Source organism: Mercenaria mercenaria, chromosome 14, assembly GCF_021730395.1.
Source record: "Mercenaria mercenaria strain notata chromosome 14, MADL_Memer_1, whole genome shotgun sequence".
NCBI classification, from domain to species: domain Eukaryota; kingdom Metazoa; phylum Mollusca; class Bivalvia; order Venerida; family Veneridae; genus Mercenaria; species Mercenaria mercenaria.
Window position 1 is genome coordinate 25,003,000 of NC_069374.1, and position 19,453 is coordinate 25,022,452.

At 35.5% G+C, this 19,453-nt stretch overlaps 1 protein-coding gene across 1 annotated transcript in view; it reads left to right on the plus strand.

Annotated features, from left to right (window-relative positions):
• The window catches only part of LOC123526698 (von Willebrand factor A domain-containing protein 8-like), a 106,991-nt gene that overhangs the window by 44,885 nt on the left and 42,653 nt on the right, over positions 1-19,453 (plus strand). The window contains exons 24-25 of the mRNA XM_053523090.1: positions 17,481-17,686; positions 18,208-18,359. Coding sequence (XP_053379065.1) covers positions 17,481-17,686; positions 18,208-18,359 — 358 coding nt within the window. The remainder of the gene's footprint in view (positions 1-17,480; positions 17,687-18,207; positions 18,360-19,453) is intronic.

Consider the following 19,453-nt stretch of genomic DNA (forward strand, 5'->3'; position numbering starts at 1 on the left):
CTATTAGTCTGATTTGCTTCAAACTTTCACAGCGAACAAATAGAAGTACAGATGACCATAAAAGAAAGAATTTATTTACCACAGGTATGGCCCTTTGGTAGTTTTTGCTATATAGAGGATGGCACAGTATGTTTGTTTATTTTGGGTTATACCATCTTTCAGCAGTATTTCAGTTACATAATGAAAGGCAGTTAACCTAACCTGTGTTCCTGGATTCTGTACCAGTAGAAACCTGTTCTCAGCAATTAACTGCCAACTTCCCCACATGAATCAGAGGACGAATGATTTCAGACACAACGTCTTCTATCAAATCGTCACAGAGAATAGGAGCATCCGTGTCTTATTTTTCTAGTTTATTACTCAGTCACCCCCATCCACCTGCATACCACACTCCGAAATACTCTCACTTCCCCTTTTCAGAATGTGTTCTTGTAAAAATAATCATTTTTTGTGGTTTTATCTGCTGACAATTCATCTTATGGGGATAAATTTGTTATTATTTTACTCATACAAGACTTAGTATGCATATTTGTTCATATCCAGGACAGCAGAAATGTCTTTAATAAAAAAATAACTTTACAAAAAGAAATATTTTGTGAGTTTTTATTGAGGTCCGATGCATGTATGCAGTGCAGTCCATATGGCACAACAGTATACAACTTGATCCATCTCCAAATTATTACAAAGTGTCAATATTTCCATATATACAACAGCATAAACTAAATCCTTCAAACATCATTAAGAACCAATAAGTGACATCATAAGGTATTCATCAGCACTAGAATGTGGTATTCATCAGCACTAGAATGTGGTATTCATCAGCACTGGAATGTCATCAGATTCAATGTATGATACAGTGGAACACTGTTGGGCATACCCATTCTTCCCTGTGAGCCTCAGATGTACATGTATACAGTAAACACAAATTAACAGATATGTAAGGGATTTAAATGCATAATACTAATAGCAAACATATGAGCCGTGCCATGGGAAAACCAACATAGTGGCTTTGCGACCAGCATGGATCCAGACCAGCCTGTGCATCCGCGCAGTCTGGTCAGGATCCATGCTGTTCGCTTTCAAAGCCTATTGCTATTAGAGAAACTGTTAGCGAACAGCATGGATCCTGACCAGACTGCGCGGATGCGCAGGCTGGTCTGGATCCATGCTGGTCGCAAAGCCACTATTGGTTTTCCCATGGCGCGGCTCATATAAAATTAAATATATTAAGAGGAATACATGGCATTTATACATTGAAAGCAAAAGTAATGGAATAAACAACATGGTTTTAACATAAAGTTACACTGAAAGCAAAAGTAATAAAACAAACAATATACATACATTTGTTAATTATTTACATTTTTAAACAGATATATATCTCATCTGGTTGTTAGGTATTGTTGCCCATTAGAGATACTACACTTTTAACAATTACCTTTAAATATGTTTAAGTTCACCAATGTTCTTATTTTATAAGGATTCAGTGAGTTCAGAGTATGCCAAAGATTTTCTGCAGTTTTGAAACAAAAAATAGTCTTCGAGCATATGATTTCAATGAACTACTGTGAAATCATTAATATTCGTTGGGGACTAATTTTCGTGGATTTCGTGGTTGAGTAAATCAACGAAATTTAATCCCAGTGAACAAGTAAAATTCCCATTCATTTTATGTTTAACAGTTGAAATCCACGAATTCATATCCCCACGAAATTGCCGTTTTGACCAGAACCACGAAATTTCATGCCCACGAAATTAAATGATTTTGCAGTATTTGAATTTAGGGAATAAATTGTGGTTATGCAGTTGCCCTCTGGATAATGAAAAAAAGTGTTGATCTGTTTAAAGTATGTGTCAATGCCTTTTGCCTCCACCCTGAGTATTTTATATCCTATGGTAATTACATTACTACAGTATATTCTTTAAGCTTTACCCTGCTAAATTTCTAAAATGGACTGGTCCATCATTCAATTTGGGCAATACCATTTATTATTCAAAGGGGTGTTCACTGAAAATTTACTGACTGAATTGCGACCAGTGCAGACCATGATCAGTCTGCAAGAATATGCAGGCTGATCTTGATCTGCACTGGTCGCAAAGGCAGAATCATTTGCCGCCAGCAGACTAAAGGTTAAATAAAGGTTCATCTGCACAATATAGAACAAGCATAGATGTATAGTATAGATTGCCTGGATGTGTAATAACTGATAAGCCATTACTTAAGACAAAATCAGAAAAGGTATGATTGGTCAATCATATTTTCCAAACATGCAAAATTTTGTCTAACAAGTGCACAAAACTGAACAAATATCATCAAAAACAAACTACTGGTATGTTTAATTAAAGGGTCTAACCCACACATTTTTAGCAAGAAGTAATTTTTCACGTAAGTCGATAAGAAATGACTACTTTTAAAGTGTCTAGTTGTACAAAGTTATTGAAATAAGATTTTACAAGATATTTTACAAATAACCAAAAATATTGTGCAGCGGGAAGTAAACAGTTGCAACGCTTTTGAAATATTATGCAGAAAATTTACATTCTTGCATTTTTACCAATACCTTTAGAACTTTATTTCACCCGCTTTTAATTGTCATTTTTCAAAGTCATATGTACATCCAATGCCAAACTTGGTTGAAAAAAATTCATCTTAACTTTGGGCATGAGCATCCTAACTTTAAATATAGCTTAAGTGTAAATGTAGTTGCAAAAATAGAGAAGGCCTTCAAAAATATTTACAAAATTCTCTATAAGTAACAGGAACTTTTGATATGACATTGAAATGTTTGTAATGAATTGATTTCATTACCTGTCAGCTGCTCTAACCAACCATCAGTATCTTTTATAAGTTTTGATATTTTATAGTCGCAACAGCGGACATTTTGTGCTGTGTAATAGCTGTAGAAGGTTACCCCATTAACTGTTAAAAGAGGTGCTTACCAATAAGATACAGAATGAAAAGCAGGTTATGATAAGACTGCACAGATGTGCAGGTTGATGATGATCTGCACTGGTCACAAAGGCAGAATCAGTCGTGTCCAGCATGATAATTAGTTTAGTTTATATAGAATTTATTTTAGGTCGATTGTGAAAGAAGTTCTACACATTATATTAATCACTCTCGACACCTCATTCCTGATGGAATCCATCATCGCCACCAGGGTATGAGAGAAGTGGCCAGTTTCCCTTTTAATGCTGAGCGCCAAGTAAGGGAGCTACTGGTACCATTTTTTTACGTTTTTGGTATAACAGCATAATAATAAAAGTTAAAGTTAAAATAGATTGGGTAATTTATTTATTCATCAGGATTAAATTTTGCAAATTTATGCAACCACAAATACCACAAACTTTTTAACCCATACCCTATTAAATTTCTATAATGACCTTGTCCATATTTTAATTTGGACAGTACCATTAATAGTTAAAAGGGGTGCATACCAAAAAGATACTGACTGAATGGCGAACAGTGTAGATCATGATCAGACTGCACGGTCGCAAAGGCAGAATAAATTGTGTAACAGCTCAGCATGATAAGGGTTAACTCCTCCGCAAATACTGATTTCTCAATACCTTTTATTTAATTCCTGAAAGAAATGTTTTTAAAACCTCTTTTACTGACTTAAAAAAAAAGGAAGTTTATTTAAATACATGCTTTCACACCCAGGAAGTCTTCCTGAATTAATTTGATCATATTTCTAGTTCTTTAATAGATGTTAAATTTTATTTTATTGCCTCATTCCGATTTTAAGTAGAAAAATCGATTATTATTTAAATCATGATTATAGCTTTGAAATGCAAGCTAGAATGAACTATTTATCTCACTATTCAGAATTGAAAGAGAGAGGTGGATTTAAAAGGATATAAAAAAATTAATTTACCTCCCCTCACCCCAGCACACACAAATCAAACCTAGCCAGTTAAGTTAAAAGTAGGAGGCTATCTTTGCTTATTTGATTGTCATTTAAACAAATGGAACTGTGATAGATTTTGTCCAACATCCAAGACAAAACTCTGATACAATGCAATGCATTGCAATACAATGTAATGTTATAGGTTTTTTTATGCGCTTGAAGGGACGTATTCTGTTATGATGCAGGTGTCCGTCTGTCCGTTAGCAATTTTTTGTCCTCTCTGTAACTTTTGAACCCCATAAAAAGATTTTGAAGAAACTTGACACAAATGTTCACCACATTGAAAGAACATGCAGAGTGCATGTTCTAGATGACTTGCTTCAAGGTCAAGGTCACAGGGGTCAAAGGTCATATGACTTTGTTTTGTGTCTGCTCTGTAACTCTTGAACTGCTTGAAGGATTATAAAGAAACTTGGTACAAATGATCACCACGTCAAGGTAACCAGCAGAGCACTTGTTTTGAATGGCTCATTTCGAGGTCGAAGTCACACTTAGGGGTCACAGGTCATACCTGAACCACTTGACGGATTTCGAAGAAACTTGACACAGATGTTCACCACATCAAGACAACGTGCAGAGAGCATGTTCTGGTTGTCAAGGTCAAGGTCACACTTAGGGGTCAAAGGTCATAGACAATGTTTGATGTCTGCTGTGTAACTCTTGAACTGCCTGAAGGATTTTAAAGAAACTTGACAAAAGCTCACCACATCGAGAAGACATGCAGAACGCATGTTTTGGGTGGCTTGCTTCAAGGTCAAGGTCACACTTGGGAATCAAAAGTCATACCTTCAGGTGTATATTGCTCAGCATTGCGGTACTCTTGTTTTAGATTTGAAGACTGAAATTAAGATTCTAAAATTAAATAGGGTAAATTTTATAATTTCTTTTCTCTTCAAATCTATTATTTTAATAAATTCATTTTACTCAAATGGAATGATCAAGTTTTCCCCAAAAATGTGAATGGGTCAATTTTTACATCAAAATTTGAATGAGTCAGTTTTTACCTCAAAATGTTAATTAGTCAGTTTTACCTCAAAATGTGAGTTAAAATTTACCTCAAAATTTGAATGAATCAGTTTTTTTTATGCCCCCACTTTGGGGGGGGGGGGGGGCATATAGATTTGCTCTTGTCCTTCCGTCCGTCTGTCCGTCCGTCCGTTCGTCCTTCCGAAAATGTTGTGTCGGGCGTAGCTCTGAAAGTATTTGACGTAGAGTCACAAAACTTTACAAGAATGTTGGTCAGCATGTGTAGTTGTGCACCTGGGTTTTGCGTCCGGATCCATTCAGTCATGTAGAAGTTATGGCCCCTGACTTGTAAAAATTGGTCATTTTAATGTTGTGTCGTGCCTAGCTCCAAAAGTATATGACCTAGAGTCACAAAACTTTACAGGGATGTTGGTCAGCATGTGCAGTTGTCACCTGGTGTTTCGCGTCTGGATTCATCCAGACATTATAGGAGTTATGGCCCCTGACTTAGTAAAAATTGGTCATTTTAATGTTGTGTCACGCATAGCTCAAAAGTATTTGACCTAGAATCACCAAAGTTTACAGGAATGTTGGTCAGCATGTGTAGTTTTTGCACCTGGGGTTTCGCGTCCGGATTCATTCAGTCATGTAGAAGTTATGGCCCCTGACTTTGTAAAAATTGGTCATTTTAATGTTGTGTCGTGCCTAGCTCCAAAAGTATATGACCTAGAGTCACGAAACTTTACAGGCATGTTGGTCAGCATGTGTGTTGTGCACCTGGGTTTCGCATCCGATTCATCCAGTCATGTAGGAGTTATGGCCTGACTTCGTAAAAATTGGTCATTTTAATGTTGTGTTTTGCATAGCCCCAAAAGTATTTGACCTAGAATCACCAAAGTTTACAGGAATGTTGGTCAGCATGTGTAGTTGTGCACCTGGGGTTTCGCATCCGGATTCATTCAGTATTGTAGGAGTTCTGGCCCCTGACTAATGTCATGTAGTGGGGGCATCTGTGTCCCATGGACACATTTCTAGTTTATTTTTTTTAAATGTGAGTCAGTTTTTACCCACAAATGTGAATCAGTCAAAATTTTACAACAAAATATGAATTCATTTTACACAGAAATGAAATGATTAAGTTTTTCCCAATGTGTATGAGTCAATATTTACCTCAAAATGTGTATGAGTCAATATTTACCTCAAAATATAAATGAGTCAGTTTTTACCTCAAAATGTGAATTAGTAAGATTTACCTCAAAATATGAGTCTGTCTTTACCTCAAATTAGAATAAGTCACTTTTTATTAGAATTTAAATTGAGTCAATTTTTTCTCAAAATGTGAGTCAGTGTTCACCTCAAAATGTGAATCAGTGAAAATTTTACAACAAAATATGAATTCATTTTACCCAGAAATTCAACTGATTACGTTTTTCCCAAAAAAGTGTACAAGTCAATTTTTATGCCCCCGAAGGGAGGCATATAGTTTTTGAACCGTCTGTCGGTCTGTCAGTCTGTTGGTCTGTCGGTCTGTCCGCAATTTTCGTGTCCGGTCCATATCTTTGTCATCGATGGATGGATTTTCAAATAACTTGGCATGAATGTGTACCACAGTAAGACGACGTGCAGTGCGCAAGACCCAGGTCCGTAGCTCAAAGGTCAAGGTCACACTTAGACGTTAAAGGATAGTGCATTGATGGGCGTGTCCGGTCCATATCTTTGTCATCGATGGATGGATTTTCAAATAACTTGGCATGAATGTGTACCACAGTAAGACGACGTGCAGTGCCCAAGACCCAGGTCCGTAGCTCAAAGGTCAAGGTCACACTTAGACGTTAAAGGATAGTGCATTGATGGGCGTGTCCGGTCCATATCTTTGTCATCGATGGATGGATTTTCAAATAACTTGGCATAAATGTGTACCACAGTAAGACGACGTGTCATGCGCAAGACCCAGGTTCGTAGCTCAAAGGTCAAGGTCACACTTAGATGTTAAAGGATAGTGCATTGATGGGCGTGTCCGGTCCATATCTTTGTCATCGATGGATGGATTTTCAAATAACTTGGCATGAATGTGTACCACAGTAAGATGACGTGTCACATGCAAGACCCAGGTCCGTAGCTCAAAGGTCAAGGTCACACTTAGACATTAAAGATCATTTTTCATGATAGTGCATTGATGGGCATGTCCGGTCCATATCTTTGTCATTCATGCATGGATTTTAAAATAACTATGCATGAATGTGTGACACAGTAAGATGATGTGTCGCGCGCAAGACCCAGCTCCATAGGTCAAAGGTCCTAAACTCTAACATCAGCCATAACTATTCATTCAAAGTGCCATCGGGGGCATGTGTCATCCTACGGAGACAGCTCTTGTTACCTCAAAATTTGAATGAGTCAGTTTTTACCTCAGAATGTGAATTAGTCAGTTTTACCTCAAAATGGGAGTCAGTCTTTACATCAAAATTTGAATGAGTCACTTTTTACCAAAATTTGAATGAGTCAATTTTTTCTCAAAATGTGAGTCAGGTTTTACCGCAAAATGTGAATCAGTCAAAATTCTAGTCCAAAGTTAATTCCAAAGTATGAATGAGTCAGTTTTTACCCTAAAATATCCATTGGTATAGTGAAATTTAGTATAGTAAGGAACATCTAATAAATTCTTTATAAATAAGCTTCTTTTTCTAAGTGAGTTTGTTCAATTTTAACAAGTTCAAGAATGGAGGTACATACATTTTCCCAGGTAGTTTTAAGCTGGTAATCATTGCCGTGGTTCTCCCACAAGATACGAGTGTTCTTTCTAAATATAATACAGAGGCTGGGAACCATTTCTTCTTCACTGACTGCCTCTTTTAACATTAGAATGATTGGCTTATTCATTCTTAGAGCATGGTCAAACTCCATACGACAGTATTGGCTGGTGCAGAACTTTTTAGATAAAATCAAGATAATAACTGACGACTGTTCTAGACTTCGAACTATTTCATCATTGATGGGTTGACCGGGTCGGAATTGTTTGTCACCATACGCAACTAAATCCCTGTTAGTTCCAACAATTTTTTGCAGGCATTGATTCATTGGAGGGTATACATACGTGCTCATAAATTCTTCGTCGTCACTGCTGAAAATAGTAAATACGACGAATTTTGTACCAGTGGCATCTTCTTGAATGAGTCGAATCTTTTCGGCCATGTTTAATGCGTATTGTTTGTAGCGGCGGTACTTCAGTATAGAATATGTGGTTGCAATAATTAAAACGATGGAGACAAGGGGTACAAAGGTTCCTAGCAGAATAATGTTCCTGATATGTGTTTGTCTGTGACATATTTCCTGGACAGAGGTAACAGCATTTCTGTCGACAGGGACAAAGTTGTCATGATTATCATTTACACAAACTAAGTCTGATTTGGAGTGAATGATAGAACGACTTTCAGCAAGCCATCGTATTGTCTGTAAATTATCACATTTTGAACAGGAGACAGGGTTGTGTCTTACATCAAAATGCCAATTAGCATTTGGTTGGAATAATTTTAAGTTGTTTAGGGAAGTGATGTCCAGCATGGTAATTCGGTTGTACTGAAGGTTTAACAGTGTAAGATTTTTCAGATGTTGCAGATGGAATGTCACTTGTTCCAGTCTATTATGCGATAAATCTATTACTTCCAGCAGGCTGTTTACTTGAAATAGTGCCGCAGGAATGCTGTTTAATTCATTTGAAGTGAGGTAAATTTCCTCTAGCCTTTTGTAATGATTGAAAATTTGGGAGAACAGTGAACTATTTAACGCAGACATTTTATGGAGTTGGTTGTAAGAAAGTTCAATTTTCTTTAAGTTGAAGCAGCAGGAACAGAAAGCAGGTCGTAGGAAGGTTATTCCATTGTAAGAAAGATCGATTGTCTCCAATGAAGAATTAATGCATGGTATGGTCACATCCAGATAGCGCATATTATTTCCTTTCAGTATCAGATTTTTTGTATGCCATTTTTCATGCTTAGAGTTCAATAGTAAAATTGTTAAATTTTTTAGCACTAGTGGTAAATGATTGATATTGGAATAATCTATGGATTCAAATTTTGTGAATATGGTTGTGTTCTTCATATCCAGGGGAAACTTGGAGTTTGACAGTAGATCAAATGGAAATTTTGTGAAACGAAGCAATCCCATTGGTAGAGTTATGAAACTAATGTTAAGTAGCTGGGGCTGTTCAAAAATTAAGGACTCGATGTCGTCGTTATCGATTTGGTTCAACGTAATGCCAGATCCGTTTATAATTTTCAATGAATGCATTATGGGTCCTCTAAAATATTTTACTTGGAGGTTGTTAACAAGAATTTGATGCATATCAAGAAGCTGTAGTGGTTTTGATGATATAGCAGTAAGAGTGTCTTTGTCAAGGTTAACACCATTTCCTGTATTGATATAAGTCATTGATAATGTTTGAAGATTTGGCACAGTCTCAGAACCATTAATGGCTTTCGCAATATTTTCAAGCATTAAGTGCTCACATGTTTTGAAACTTAAAACTTTAAGTCTACCCAGTCCAGCAAACGACCCGTAGTCTAGCCCTTCAAAAGAATTTGATATATAGTTCTCAGACTGTAATTCTCATATATAGCTTCAATGATTGATATGTACGTTGTGATCTGTTGTTTTGTTGTTCTATTCGCTGGATCTTAAAAATGGCAGTATTACTTGTTCTTTCTACCATCAAGCCTTTTTAATTTCCACATTTGAGTCTTGTAACGATATGGTAATGTTGGTACGTATGTGAAATGTGATGAAGTTTTGTGCTATCTGTATTCATTTCTTTCATTGTATAGCACAGTTAACGTACCTGTCGGTATACGCTACTAAACAACTTATCCAAAGAAATTTCACTTGTTTTCATTTCCATTGTTGATCTTACTCATTATATAACCATTATGTTAACTTTGTCACAATGAGTATCACTTAATGTGTTTAATTCATTTGTTTTATTTATTAAGTACTTTGTTATATCATGTACATATACATCTATTTATTCCATTAAATCCAACCGCAATGTTTATTAAATTAAATTTAAGATGTACAACTGCTTTTCTGCTGTAAACATACAATGAGTCATACTACAACTCAGAAGGTTTTATTCCATGTAAAGAATAGGCATTTCATTTTTATTACATATGTGGAATTGATAGCTTTTATAATAATCCATTCAATAAACTAAATCCCGATGTCAAAGAATATGTAAATCAGGCACTGTATAGGCTTTTATGGCAGAGTTTTTATTTTCTATATTCGCGATTTGTAATATCAGCAAAGTATAAAACAATTTTAAATCTGAACAAGTTTTATATAATCATTGTAATTTAAAATTAGAAACGCTTGTTCCTGAAATAACATCAGATAAGTTAAGTCTGAAAATAGCTTCATCTAATGTTTTACGTGTTTGTTATCTTTCATAACATGGGGTTATTTCTAATTAATTTATGGAAACTTGATACTTTATAATAAATATATTCAAAATCATCGAAAAATGTATCAAAGCATAATTTCAACTTTAATAATTTATTTAAATTCAGTAAGGCTAAAAAAATTTTTTGTTTCCGTAATTGCTGAAAAAAATAGGTAGTATGTCGAAAATGTTTTTTTTGGAAATTTTTTTATATAGGAGATTTTCAAAATTAATTTTTTTGTCAAAATGATTACAAATAAGGGTTATGCTTACATCGTAATTGATTTTACATCACTGGCATGTTTTAAGCATAAAAGTGCAATTTTGCATAACTTATTTATAAAAAGTTGAAAATATCTCATATAAAAACATTTAGGCGTCAGCCAAAAATTAGGTAGTCGAGATACGAAACAAACAATTTTTTTTTTTACCACTTAAATAAACATAATTTATACATAAATATATAAAGTCTATATTATTTGATCGTCTGCATTTACTCTAATGGTTGATAACTGCTTTTATTGATACATGTACACAATAGCTGTCTGCCTGAACAAAAGCGCTTACTCTAACAGTTTTTGTTGGGGGTGTTTAAACCTGCCGATACAAAAGATCTTTTTAGGAGCTTAGTTTCTAGTGACAGTTTATTAAAGAGTTTGTCATCCATTGTGAGTTTTGATCTTTGATGTTTGACACTCTTAGATCAATATTAATTTCACCTATGTCAAAGGGGAGTGGTGGTCTAGTGGATAAGTTGTTGGCCATTTAATCTAGGGGTTATGGGTTCGAGCCCCACTGGGGTCACGACCATGTCTTCTTATATGACAACAGTACTGGTTTTTCCAGGAAGCGGACTCAAGAGTGGTTCCAATAACTTGAAGCTTTCTTCACAATCGAGCTAAAACAAATTAGTATAAACCTATGTCTGTATTTGAGGTTAATGCCTTTGGAACTTGGCTGGCATAGTAAGCTTGGAATTCTGTGCCAAGATGCTGTTTAAAGGTGTTATTTGGTATTCAGTCAGTTAGTATTCAGTGAACTCCCCTTCGAATAATAAATGGTATGGCCTAAATTGAATGATGGACCAGTCCATTTTAGAAATTTAGCAGGCTAAAGGTTAATGATGATTTATAACAGTAATCCCCTGTGTTGTGAGCAAATCAAATTGTTTATGAGTACCTTATTTATACCCACTTACGGTGTTGCAATTTTCAAAACATGTGCTAAAAAGCAGACAATCAGAAACGCAGTCAAGTATACTCTATTGGAAAAAACACTTTGGGGAAAATATCATTTCGCATTTTATGAAAATGCACAAATTACAAAACTTAACCAGCCCGTTTTGGAAAAATAGCGAAAAAAAACCTCAGCAAATTCAAAGTCCTATACAGTACATCCTAGTATGTGTTTGAAGCATCACACGAAACTGGGTTTTTCCAGTGACTTAGTTGTGGCATCTTGCCAAATTAAAATGTACATGTTTTATAGTTCCCAGTTTTAATAAACAAAATTCTGATTATGCTACTTTGGTTGTTCTTTCAAATACTATTTTAAAATAATAGAATTTTAATGGATATTGAAATACTTTTATTGAGAAAAACATTAGTTTAAATTGACATTTTTTTGTATTAAATGATAACATATTTATGTTATTGACAGCACCAATATAAGTGCAGTGTCAAATATGAAGATTTTTCTGAGTTTTCTCATCCAATGGACACCCTTCAAGCCACTGATGTTTTGATGACAAGTTGTTACTCCATTAGCCACTGGTGTTTTGATGACAAGTTGTCAGTCCAAGCCACTGGTGTTTTGATGACAAGTTGTTAGTCCAAGCCATTGGTGTTTTGACGACCAGTTGCCACTTCAAGCCACTGGTGATTAAGTGGCCATTTGTCATTTCAAGCATCTGGTGTTTTGATGACCAGTGGACACTCTTAAACCCACTGGTGTTTTGATGACCAGTTGTAACTCCAAGCCACTGGTGTTTTGATGACCAGTTGTAACTTCAAGCCACTGGTGTTTAGATGACCAGTTGTCACTTCAAGCCACTGGTGTTTTGATGATCAGTTGTCACTTGAAGCCACTGGTGTTTTGATGTACAGTTGTCACTTCAAGTCACTGGTGTTTCAATGATCAGCTGTCACTTCAAGTCACTGGTGTTTTGATGTCCAGTTGTCACTTTAAGCGACTGATGTTTTAATGTCCAGTTGTTACTTCAGGCGACTGGTGTTTCGATGTCCAGTTGTCACTTCAGGTGGCTGGTGTTTCGATGTCCAGTTGTCATTTCAGGCGACTGGTGTTTCAATGTCCAGTTTTCACTTCAAGTGACTTGTGTTTTGATGTTCAGTTTTCACTTCAAGCGACTTGTGTTTTGATGTTCAGTTTTCACTTTAAGCGACTGGTGTTTTAATGTCCAGTTGTCACTTCAGGCGACTGGTATTTCGATGTCCAGTTGTCACTTCAGGTGGCTGGTGTTTCGATGTCCAGTTGTCACTTCAGGTGTCTGGTGTTTCAGTGTCCAGTTTTCACTTCAAGTGACTTGTGTTTTGATGTTCAGTTTTCACTTCAAGTGATGTGTTTTGATGTTAAGTTTTCACTTCAAGTGACTGTTGTTTTGATGTCCAGTTGTTACTTCAAGCCTCAGGTGTTTTGATATACACTTGTCAAGCCTCAGGTGTTTTGATATACAGTTGTCAAGCCTCAGGTGTTTTGATATCCAGTTGTCACTTCAAGACACTGGTGTTTTGATGTTCAGTTTTCACTTCAAGTGACTTGTGTTTTGATGTTCAGTTTTCACTTCAAGCGACTGTTGTTTTGATGTCCAGTTGTTACTTCAAGTCTCAGGTGTTTTGATATACAGTTGTCAAGCCTCAGATGTTTTGATGTCCAGTTGTCACTTCAAGCCACTGGTGTTTCGATGTCCAGTTGTCACTTCAAGCCACTGGTGTTTTGATGTCCAGTTGCCACTTCAAGCCACTTGCGTTTAGATGACCAGTGGTGTTATTTTGGCAACCAGTTGTCAGTCCAAGCCACTGGTGTTAAAGTAGCCAGTGGACACTTGAAGCCACTGGTGTTTTGATGGTCAGAATAACTTACAAGGACTAGTTCAGTTGAATGGTGTTTTGATAACCAGTGGTTACTTCAAAACATAGGTGTAACTAAAATTGATGAGCAATGGATACTTCAGGGCACTGGTACTTTTATAAGCAGTGGATATTTCAAAGCATTAAAGCTGCATGCCTCCAGACATATGTTGAAGTTTTAAAAGTTTAGTAAATACTTTGATTAGTTAGCAGTTACAATAGAAACAAATTTTATTGTTATTCTGCGTGTTTGGGCAAGTCGTATCTACAGAAACTCTTCGTAGTCAGTAAAACATGATTGTAGAAAACTGAAAGCATTATGTCAGGCTGTTGAATAAAATAGATGGTTAACCTTTAATTCCTGTCACACACATTTCAAAAAATGTCTGTTTTTGGACATTAAGTATCAGTCATGAAATCCACAAAAATTAATCACTCACAAATATTAATCATGACTTAATTAACGGTATTGCATGTTCAGATGCCTGTGCTTTTAGGGTTTCATTCTGTTTAAGTATTTAAAGTATGAAATGTCAAAATTCAGTTTATATAATTTTTCTCAAAATGTAATCGAACGTTAAAACAATTTTTAACATGTATATGTGCAATGTAACGAGCTACGCATATGTAAGCAAATGATTTTAACCATATATAGAGATTTGTTACACATGTGCATCCAAACAAAAGTATGAAACCTCTTAATTTTCTTCTGTGAAAAAAGAAAATTGTACAAAGCAAGGAATTTATTATACCCGGCTGTCAAAATTCCAGAAGTTTCCATGGAATGTCTTTGGATTTCCATGGAAGTCCGGACTCTGGAGTAATCGGACAAACTTTCCGGAGCTTGATATAGAATACTGCAGAAAAATGTCCAGGGATTTCTGGAGAACTTTCCATGGACAATTTTCCGGAGTGATTCCATGGACGTCCGTGAACAATTTTCCGGAGTTATTCTGCAGTTGTCCAGGAAGTTCTGCTGACAGTATTATTCAATAGCAATAAATGTGATTTATAGACTTTTTTGCAGTACTGGTTGGGAACCTGTTACCGGACAGGGACAGTTTCCGGACACATATAATATCCGCTTTATTCCGTTGTTATTCATGTTATTTTTTCATCTAGATCATTAAGGTGTTTGTTCTTCATGTCTACAACAAACCATTACATTACAAGGATGTTTTATGTTAGTTTTTATGATGATAACTCACCCGTGTTTACAAAACAACTTTCTGTCTTAACGGGGCATGAAGATAGCATTGCGCATGCGCAGTAGTTCGCACTTGCCGAGGTATCAAGTGGGGAAGAAATAATTAAACTACATATTGATTGTCTGCTACTTATAATTTCACGGTAATAGTTACATAAAATGCAGGGCTGTCGATTTTTGCACTAATTTTATTCTATATCTATTGGAATAATCAAGAATTCGCGTTAGACGAAATTCTTGATTTTATTGTCAACTTTGGTTTGTTTTCGTAGCTGCTATTGAACGTCAGGTTATGTTTCATGTGCGTTTTTGAAGAGATGAATGATAAAGAAATGTGTAAAAATAGTTTAATTACTTATTTCGATATCAAATTAACAGCAAAAAAACGTCAAAATATGTGTCCGGATACTGGTTTACCTTACGGGGAAAATAACTTCTTTTAGTGACCCCACTTGAGGCCCCATAGAACCCATGCTTTACGTCACAACGCGATGCTGATTACAACATCGGATGCGGAAGGAGCTGAAGTTTGTGCAGTGTGGGCTTCATTTATGTCAAATATTTGTTTGGGAAATAATGGAGCAAAAATATGAAAATGTGTCCGGAAAATGGTTCCCAACCAGTACATGTATAGTGAGCAATAACACTTCAGTACAAGCAATATGATTTTATTGCATGTGGTCACTTTTGCAGTTTCAAACACTATATGATATATATGAACAAGGAAAATAAATCTTTGCCAGTTAAAAGTGACTGATTAGAATATTTTTTAAGCATATACATAGTTTCGAACAAAGATTAGTTACACCTAGATAATGATGAAATTATTCAAAGAAAGTACCTGAAGATATCTGTTTTGATATTATAGTGCATATTATTTATAAAATCTTTGTGAAGCCTTTGGTTATTCTAGCATTCATTGTTTTATGCTGTTTAATGACTGATGTACAAATATACATGCATGTGTTAATTAGCATAATTACAAATGTATGTATTGTTTCATTGGTCAATTATGTAAACAAACTTACTTGAGCAATTTCTAGAATCCTCAATATTATCTTTGAACTAAATTACCTCACATAATAAAGTTTCACTAATTTTTACACAACTTGTTAACACCAGACTTCCAGTTACACATTTTGAAAATTCCTCTGTAAGATCAGTTCATCTAATTGGCTGAGCTTGATCACATGGTATTCCCAGTCTGATGCTAATTGTTTTCTGATGTGTTTAAAATCTCTTAGAAAATGACAGAGTTATTTTCCAGAGTTAAATGACCAGAATTTTTTCAAAGTGCTACATTTCCGCAGTGTTGGTGAATATTCCATGAACATTTTGATAGATGCCCAGAGTAATTTCCAGAGATGTCCATGGAAAACAAAAGTACCTACTTTCCATGGAAGTTTTGCATTTGTCCGCAATTTTTCCACAGTTACTCTGGAATATGTACAGCCAGATTATGATGTCCTGAAATAAAACTACCATCCAAAACATTATTTCCTAAAAATATGAAAAAGCAGTCTAACCTTTAGCCTGCTGGCTTAACCTTTAGCCTGCTGGCTAAAGTGATTTGTTTGCCTTTGTGACCGATCGGCCTGCACATCCATGGAGTCTGATCATGGTCTGCACTGTTCGTTATTCAATCAGTAAATTTTCAGTGAACACTCCAGACCTTTGAATAATAAGTGGTACTGCCCAAATTGAATGATGGACCAGTCCATTTTAGAAATTTAGCAGGGTAAAGGCTAATCTACAATAAGGTGAAATCCTATAATTCGTTATTCAATCAGTAAATTTTCAGTGAACACTCCAGACCTTTGAATAATAAGTGGTACTGCCCAAATTGAATGATGGACCAGTCCATTTTAGAAATTTAGCAGGGTAAAGGCTAATCTACAATAAGGTGAAATCCTATAATTTCTTTGACAAAACATCTATTTCATGAGGATGTAAATTCATGGTTTCAGTTATTGAAGAGAACAGGAGAGGAAATTTTATTTGCTCATTGGGATTGTCTCAGCTATCAAATTCTCAAATACTAGTCTCCCACAAATATTTATTAGTCCCCACATCATTTTCAGCTTGTCTGATTTTTTTTTTAAAAATCTACGAGGTGACTAATTGATGTCGTCTGCATTGGTTAATTTTTTTGTTTAGGTCCGCCATTTCTTAAAAACTGTAAGAGCTACAGCTTTGAAACTTTGCACACTCGTTTATCATCATTAGGGGACTTTGTAGGCCAAGAACCATAACTCTGGTTTGCATTTTGTCAGAATTATGGCCCTTTTTGTATTTAGAAAATTTGAGTTTATTGGTTAAAATTTTTGTTAACGTCACCTTTTGTCAAAAACTATAAGAGCTACAGCTTTGAAACTTTGCACACTCGTTTATCATCATTAGGGGACTTTGTAGGCCAAGAACCATAACTCTGGTTTGCATTTTGTCAGAATTATGGCCCTTTTTGTATTTAGAAAATTTGAGTTTATTGGTTAAAATTTTTGTTAACGTCACCTTTTGTCAAAAACTATAAGAGCTACAGCTTTGAAACTTTGCATACTTGTTTATCATCATTAGAGGATTATGTAGGCCAGGAACCATAACTCTTACCTACATTTTATCTCATTTATGGCCCTTTTTGTATGGCAACCATAGTTGGTGCTCTTGTATTTGATATTAACCTTTGCCTTTGCCACCAGAGCAACAAGATTATCTGCACTGTTCACTATTCCGTGTATTTTCAGTGAACACCCCTTTGATAAACAAATGATACTGCCCAAAATGAATGCTGGGCCATTATTCATTTAGAAATTAAGCAGGGTAAGGGTTAAAAAGACTTCCGGTGCAGTTATTTAATAATAAGATTTTCCATTCGATTTCAGGTGATATATTTAGTTGCCATGCAATAGACAATCCTGACAAAGCCTCGGAAATGTCGATGTTGCGCCAGTATGGACCCGACGTTCCAGAAGCCATACTTGAGAAACTTGTGCTATCATTTGGAGAGTTGAGAGATATGGCAGACCAGGGTCTTATAGCCTACCCTTACTCCACCAGAGAAGTTGTTAACATGGTTAAACATCTGCAGGTATGTGATACGGTATATTGAAACTGCTTTGACCTATTAAAGACATTCCCTAGATTTAATTTTTATGCATACATACATTTATGTCGGAGCATTATAATGTTACTGCTGTCTGTATGTCCAAAAATCTTGAGTGTCCAACTCCTGCCACATTATAAACCTGATTTGCTTCAAACTTTCACAGATTAACAAGCTTGATGTGCAGATGACCATAAAGGAAAATTTTCTCTGACTATTTTTACCGCAGTTATGGCCCTTTGATAGTTTTTGCTATATTGAATTTAAAGAAAACGTTTGTGTGTCCAGCTCCTCCCATACCTGATTTGCTTCAAATACAGAATAACAAAGCTTAATGTGCAGATGACCTTGAATTGCTTGATAGATTTACACCAAACTTGGCCAATAGCGTCACTGTATAGACCAGTTTGTTAACATAGTTCTGCTTAACCCTTTTTTCGGGGCTGCCATTGGCAGTTGTCAGTTTCACTGTACTTAAAGTTGTCATTAATTTTTATCTCTTTCAGAAATACCCAAATGAAGGCCTTACATCTGTGATAAAGAATGTGTTTGACTTTGACTCGTATAACTCTGAATTGCAAGAAGTCCTTATTACAACTATGCAAAAACATGGGATTCCTTTAGGGGCCAGCGCGGACAGTGTTCAACTTGCCAAGGAGTAAGGACATACTGTTCAAAAATGTAAAATAGAATAAATGTACTGTGGTTGAGATTTCGTAATTTTTTGTATCCATGGTAAGAATTTAATAAGGGTGACCGTCCAAGTTTAAACAGCAATGCAGAGGTATCAAAGAGACTTTCATGAGACCTGTAATGTAACTTTTTCTGTAACAGATGTCGGACACTGGCATAATTGCTTTTTTATAAGACCTGTATGATGGTATATTTTGTTTGCAGACTGTGAAATTTGAGAGGTTGATAACATTTATGCAGTAAAATGAAAGCATTTTAAATTACTTACAAAGGTATCAACAAATGTAGCAAATAATCACAACTTAACATTGAAATACCCGACTTGTTTAAAGTTGAAAAAAATATGCTTGCTATGATTACAGGTATTTGAAAAATATCTGAGCCGCGCCTTGAGAAAACCAACATAGTGGCTTTGCGACCAGCATGGATCCAGACCAGCCTGCACATCTTTGCAGTCTGGTCAGGATCCATGCTGTTCACTAACAGTTTCTCCAATTCCAATAAGCTTTAAAAGCGAACAGCATGGATCCTGACCAGACTGCGCAAATGCGCAGGCTGGTCTGGATCCACTATATTGGTTTTCTCATGGCACGGCTCATCTAAATCATGAATGTTGACAACACTTGCAACAAAAACAAGTAAAATGTTGGTTGGGAAAATATTTTTAGCAGAATTTTAATTGTTATTTACTCATAGCATTGGCTTTGAATTTTGAATAACTTACAGATGACTGTCTTTATTTCTCTCTTTTATTTATGCATGTAATTCACACTATGTAGTATTCTATGACTTTAATATTGTTTACTGTGATAATGAATTTGTCATAGTTTTGCTGCAGTTATGATAAAATAAAATATATCCAGCAAGTACATGTGTTATGTTTTTAATTGGAAAATGGAAGTATGGTACAGTTTACTTATTCAGGAAAATTTTTCAAAACTGTTTACACTGATTGGATATATTTTATTTTATATTTTGCTTCATGTGTCATAAAAAAACAAAATCAAAAACAAGTAGAGCCCAAAATCATCTATGTTCTAAGAATAAACTTTTAGACTT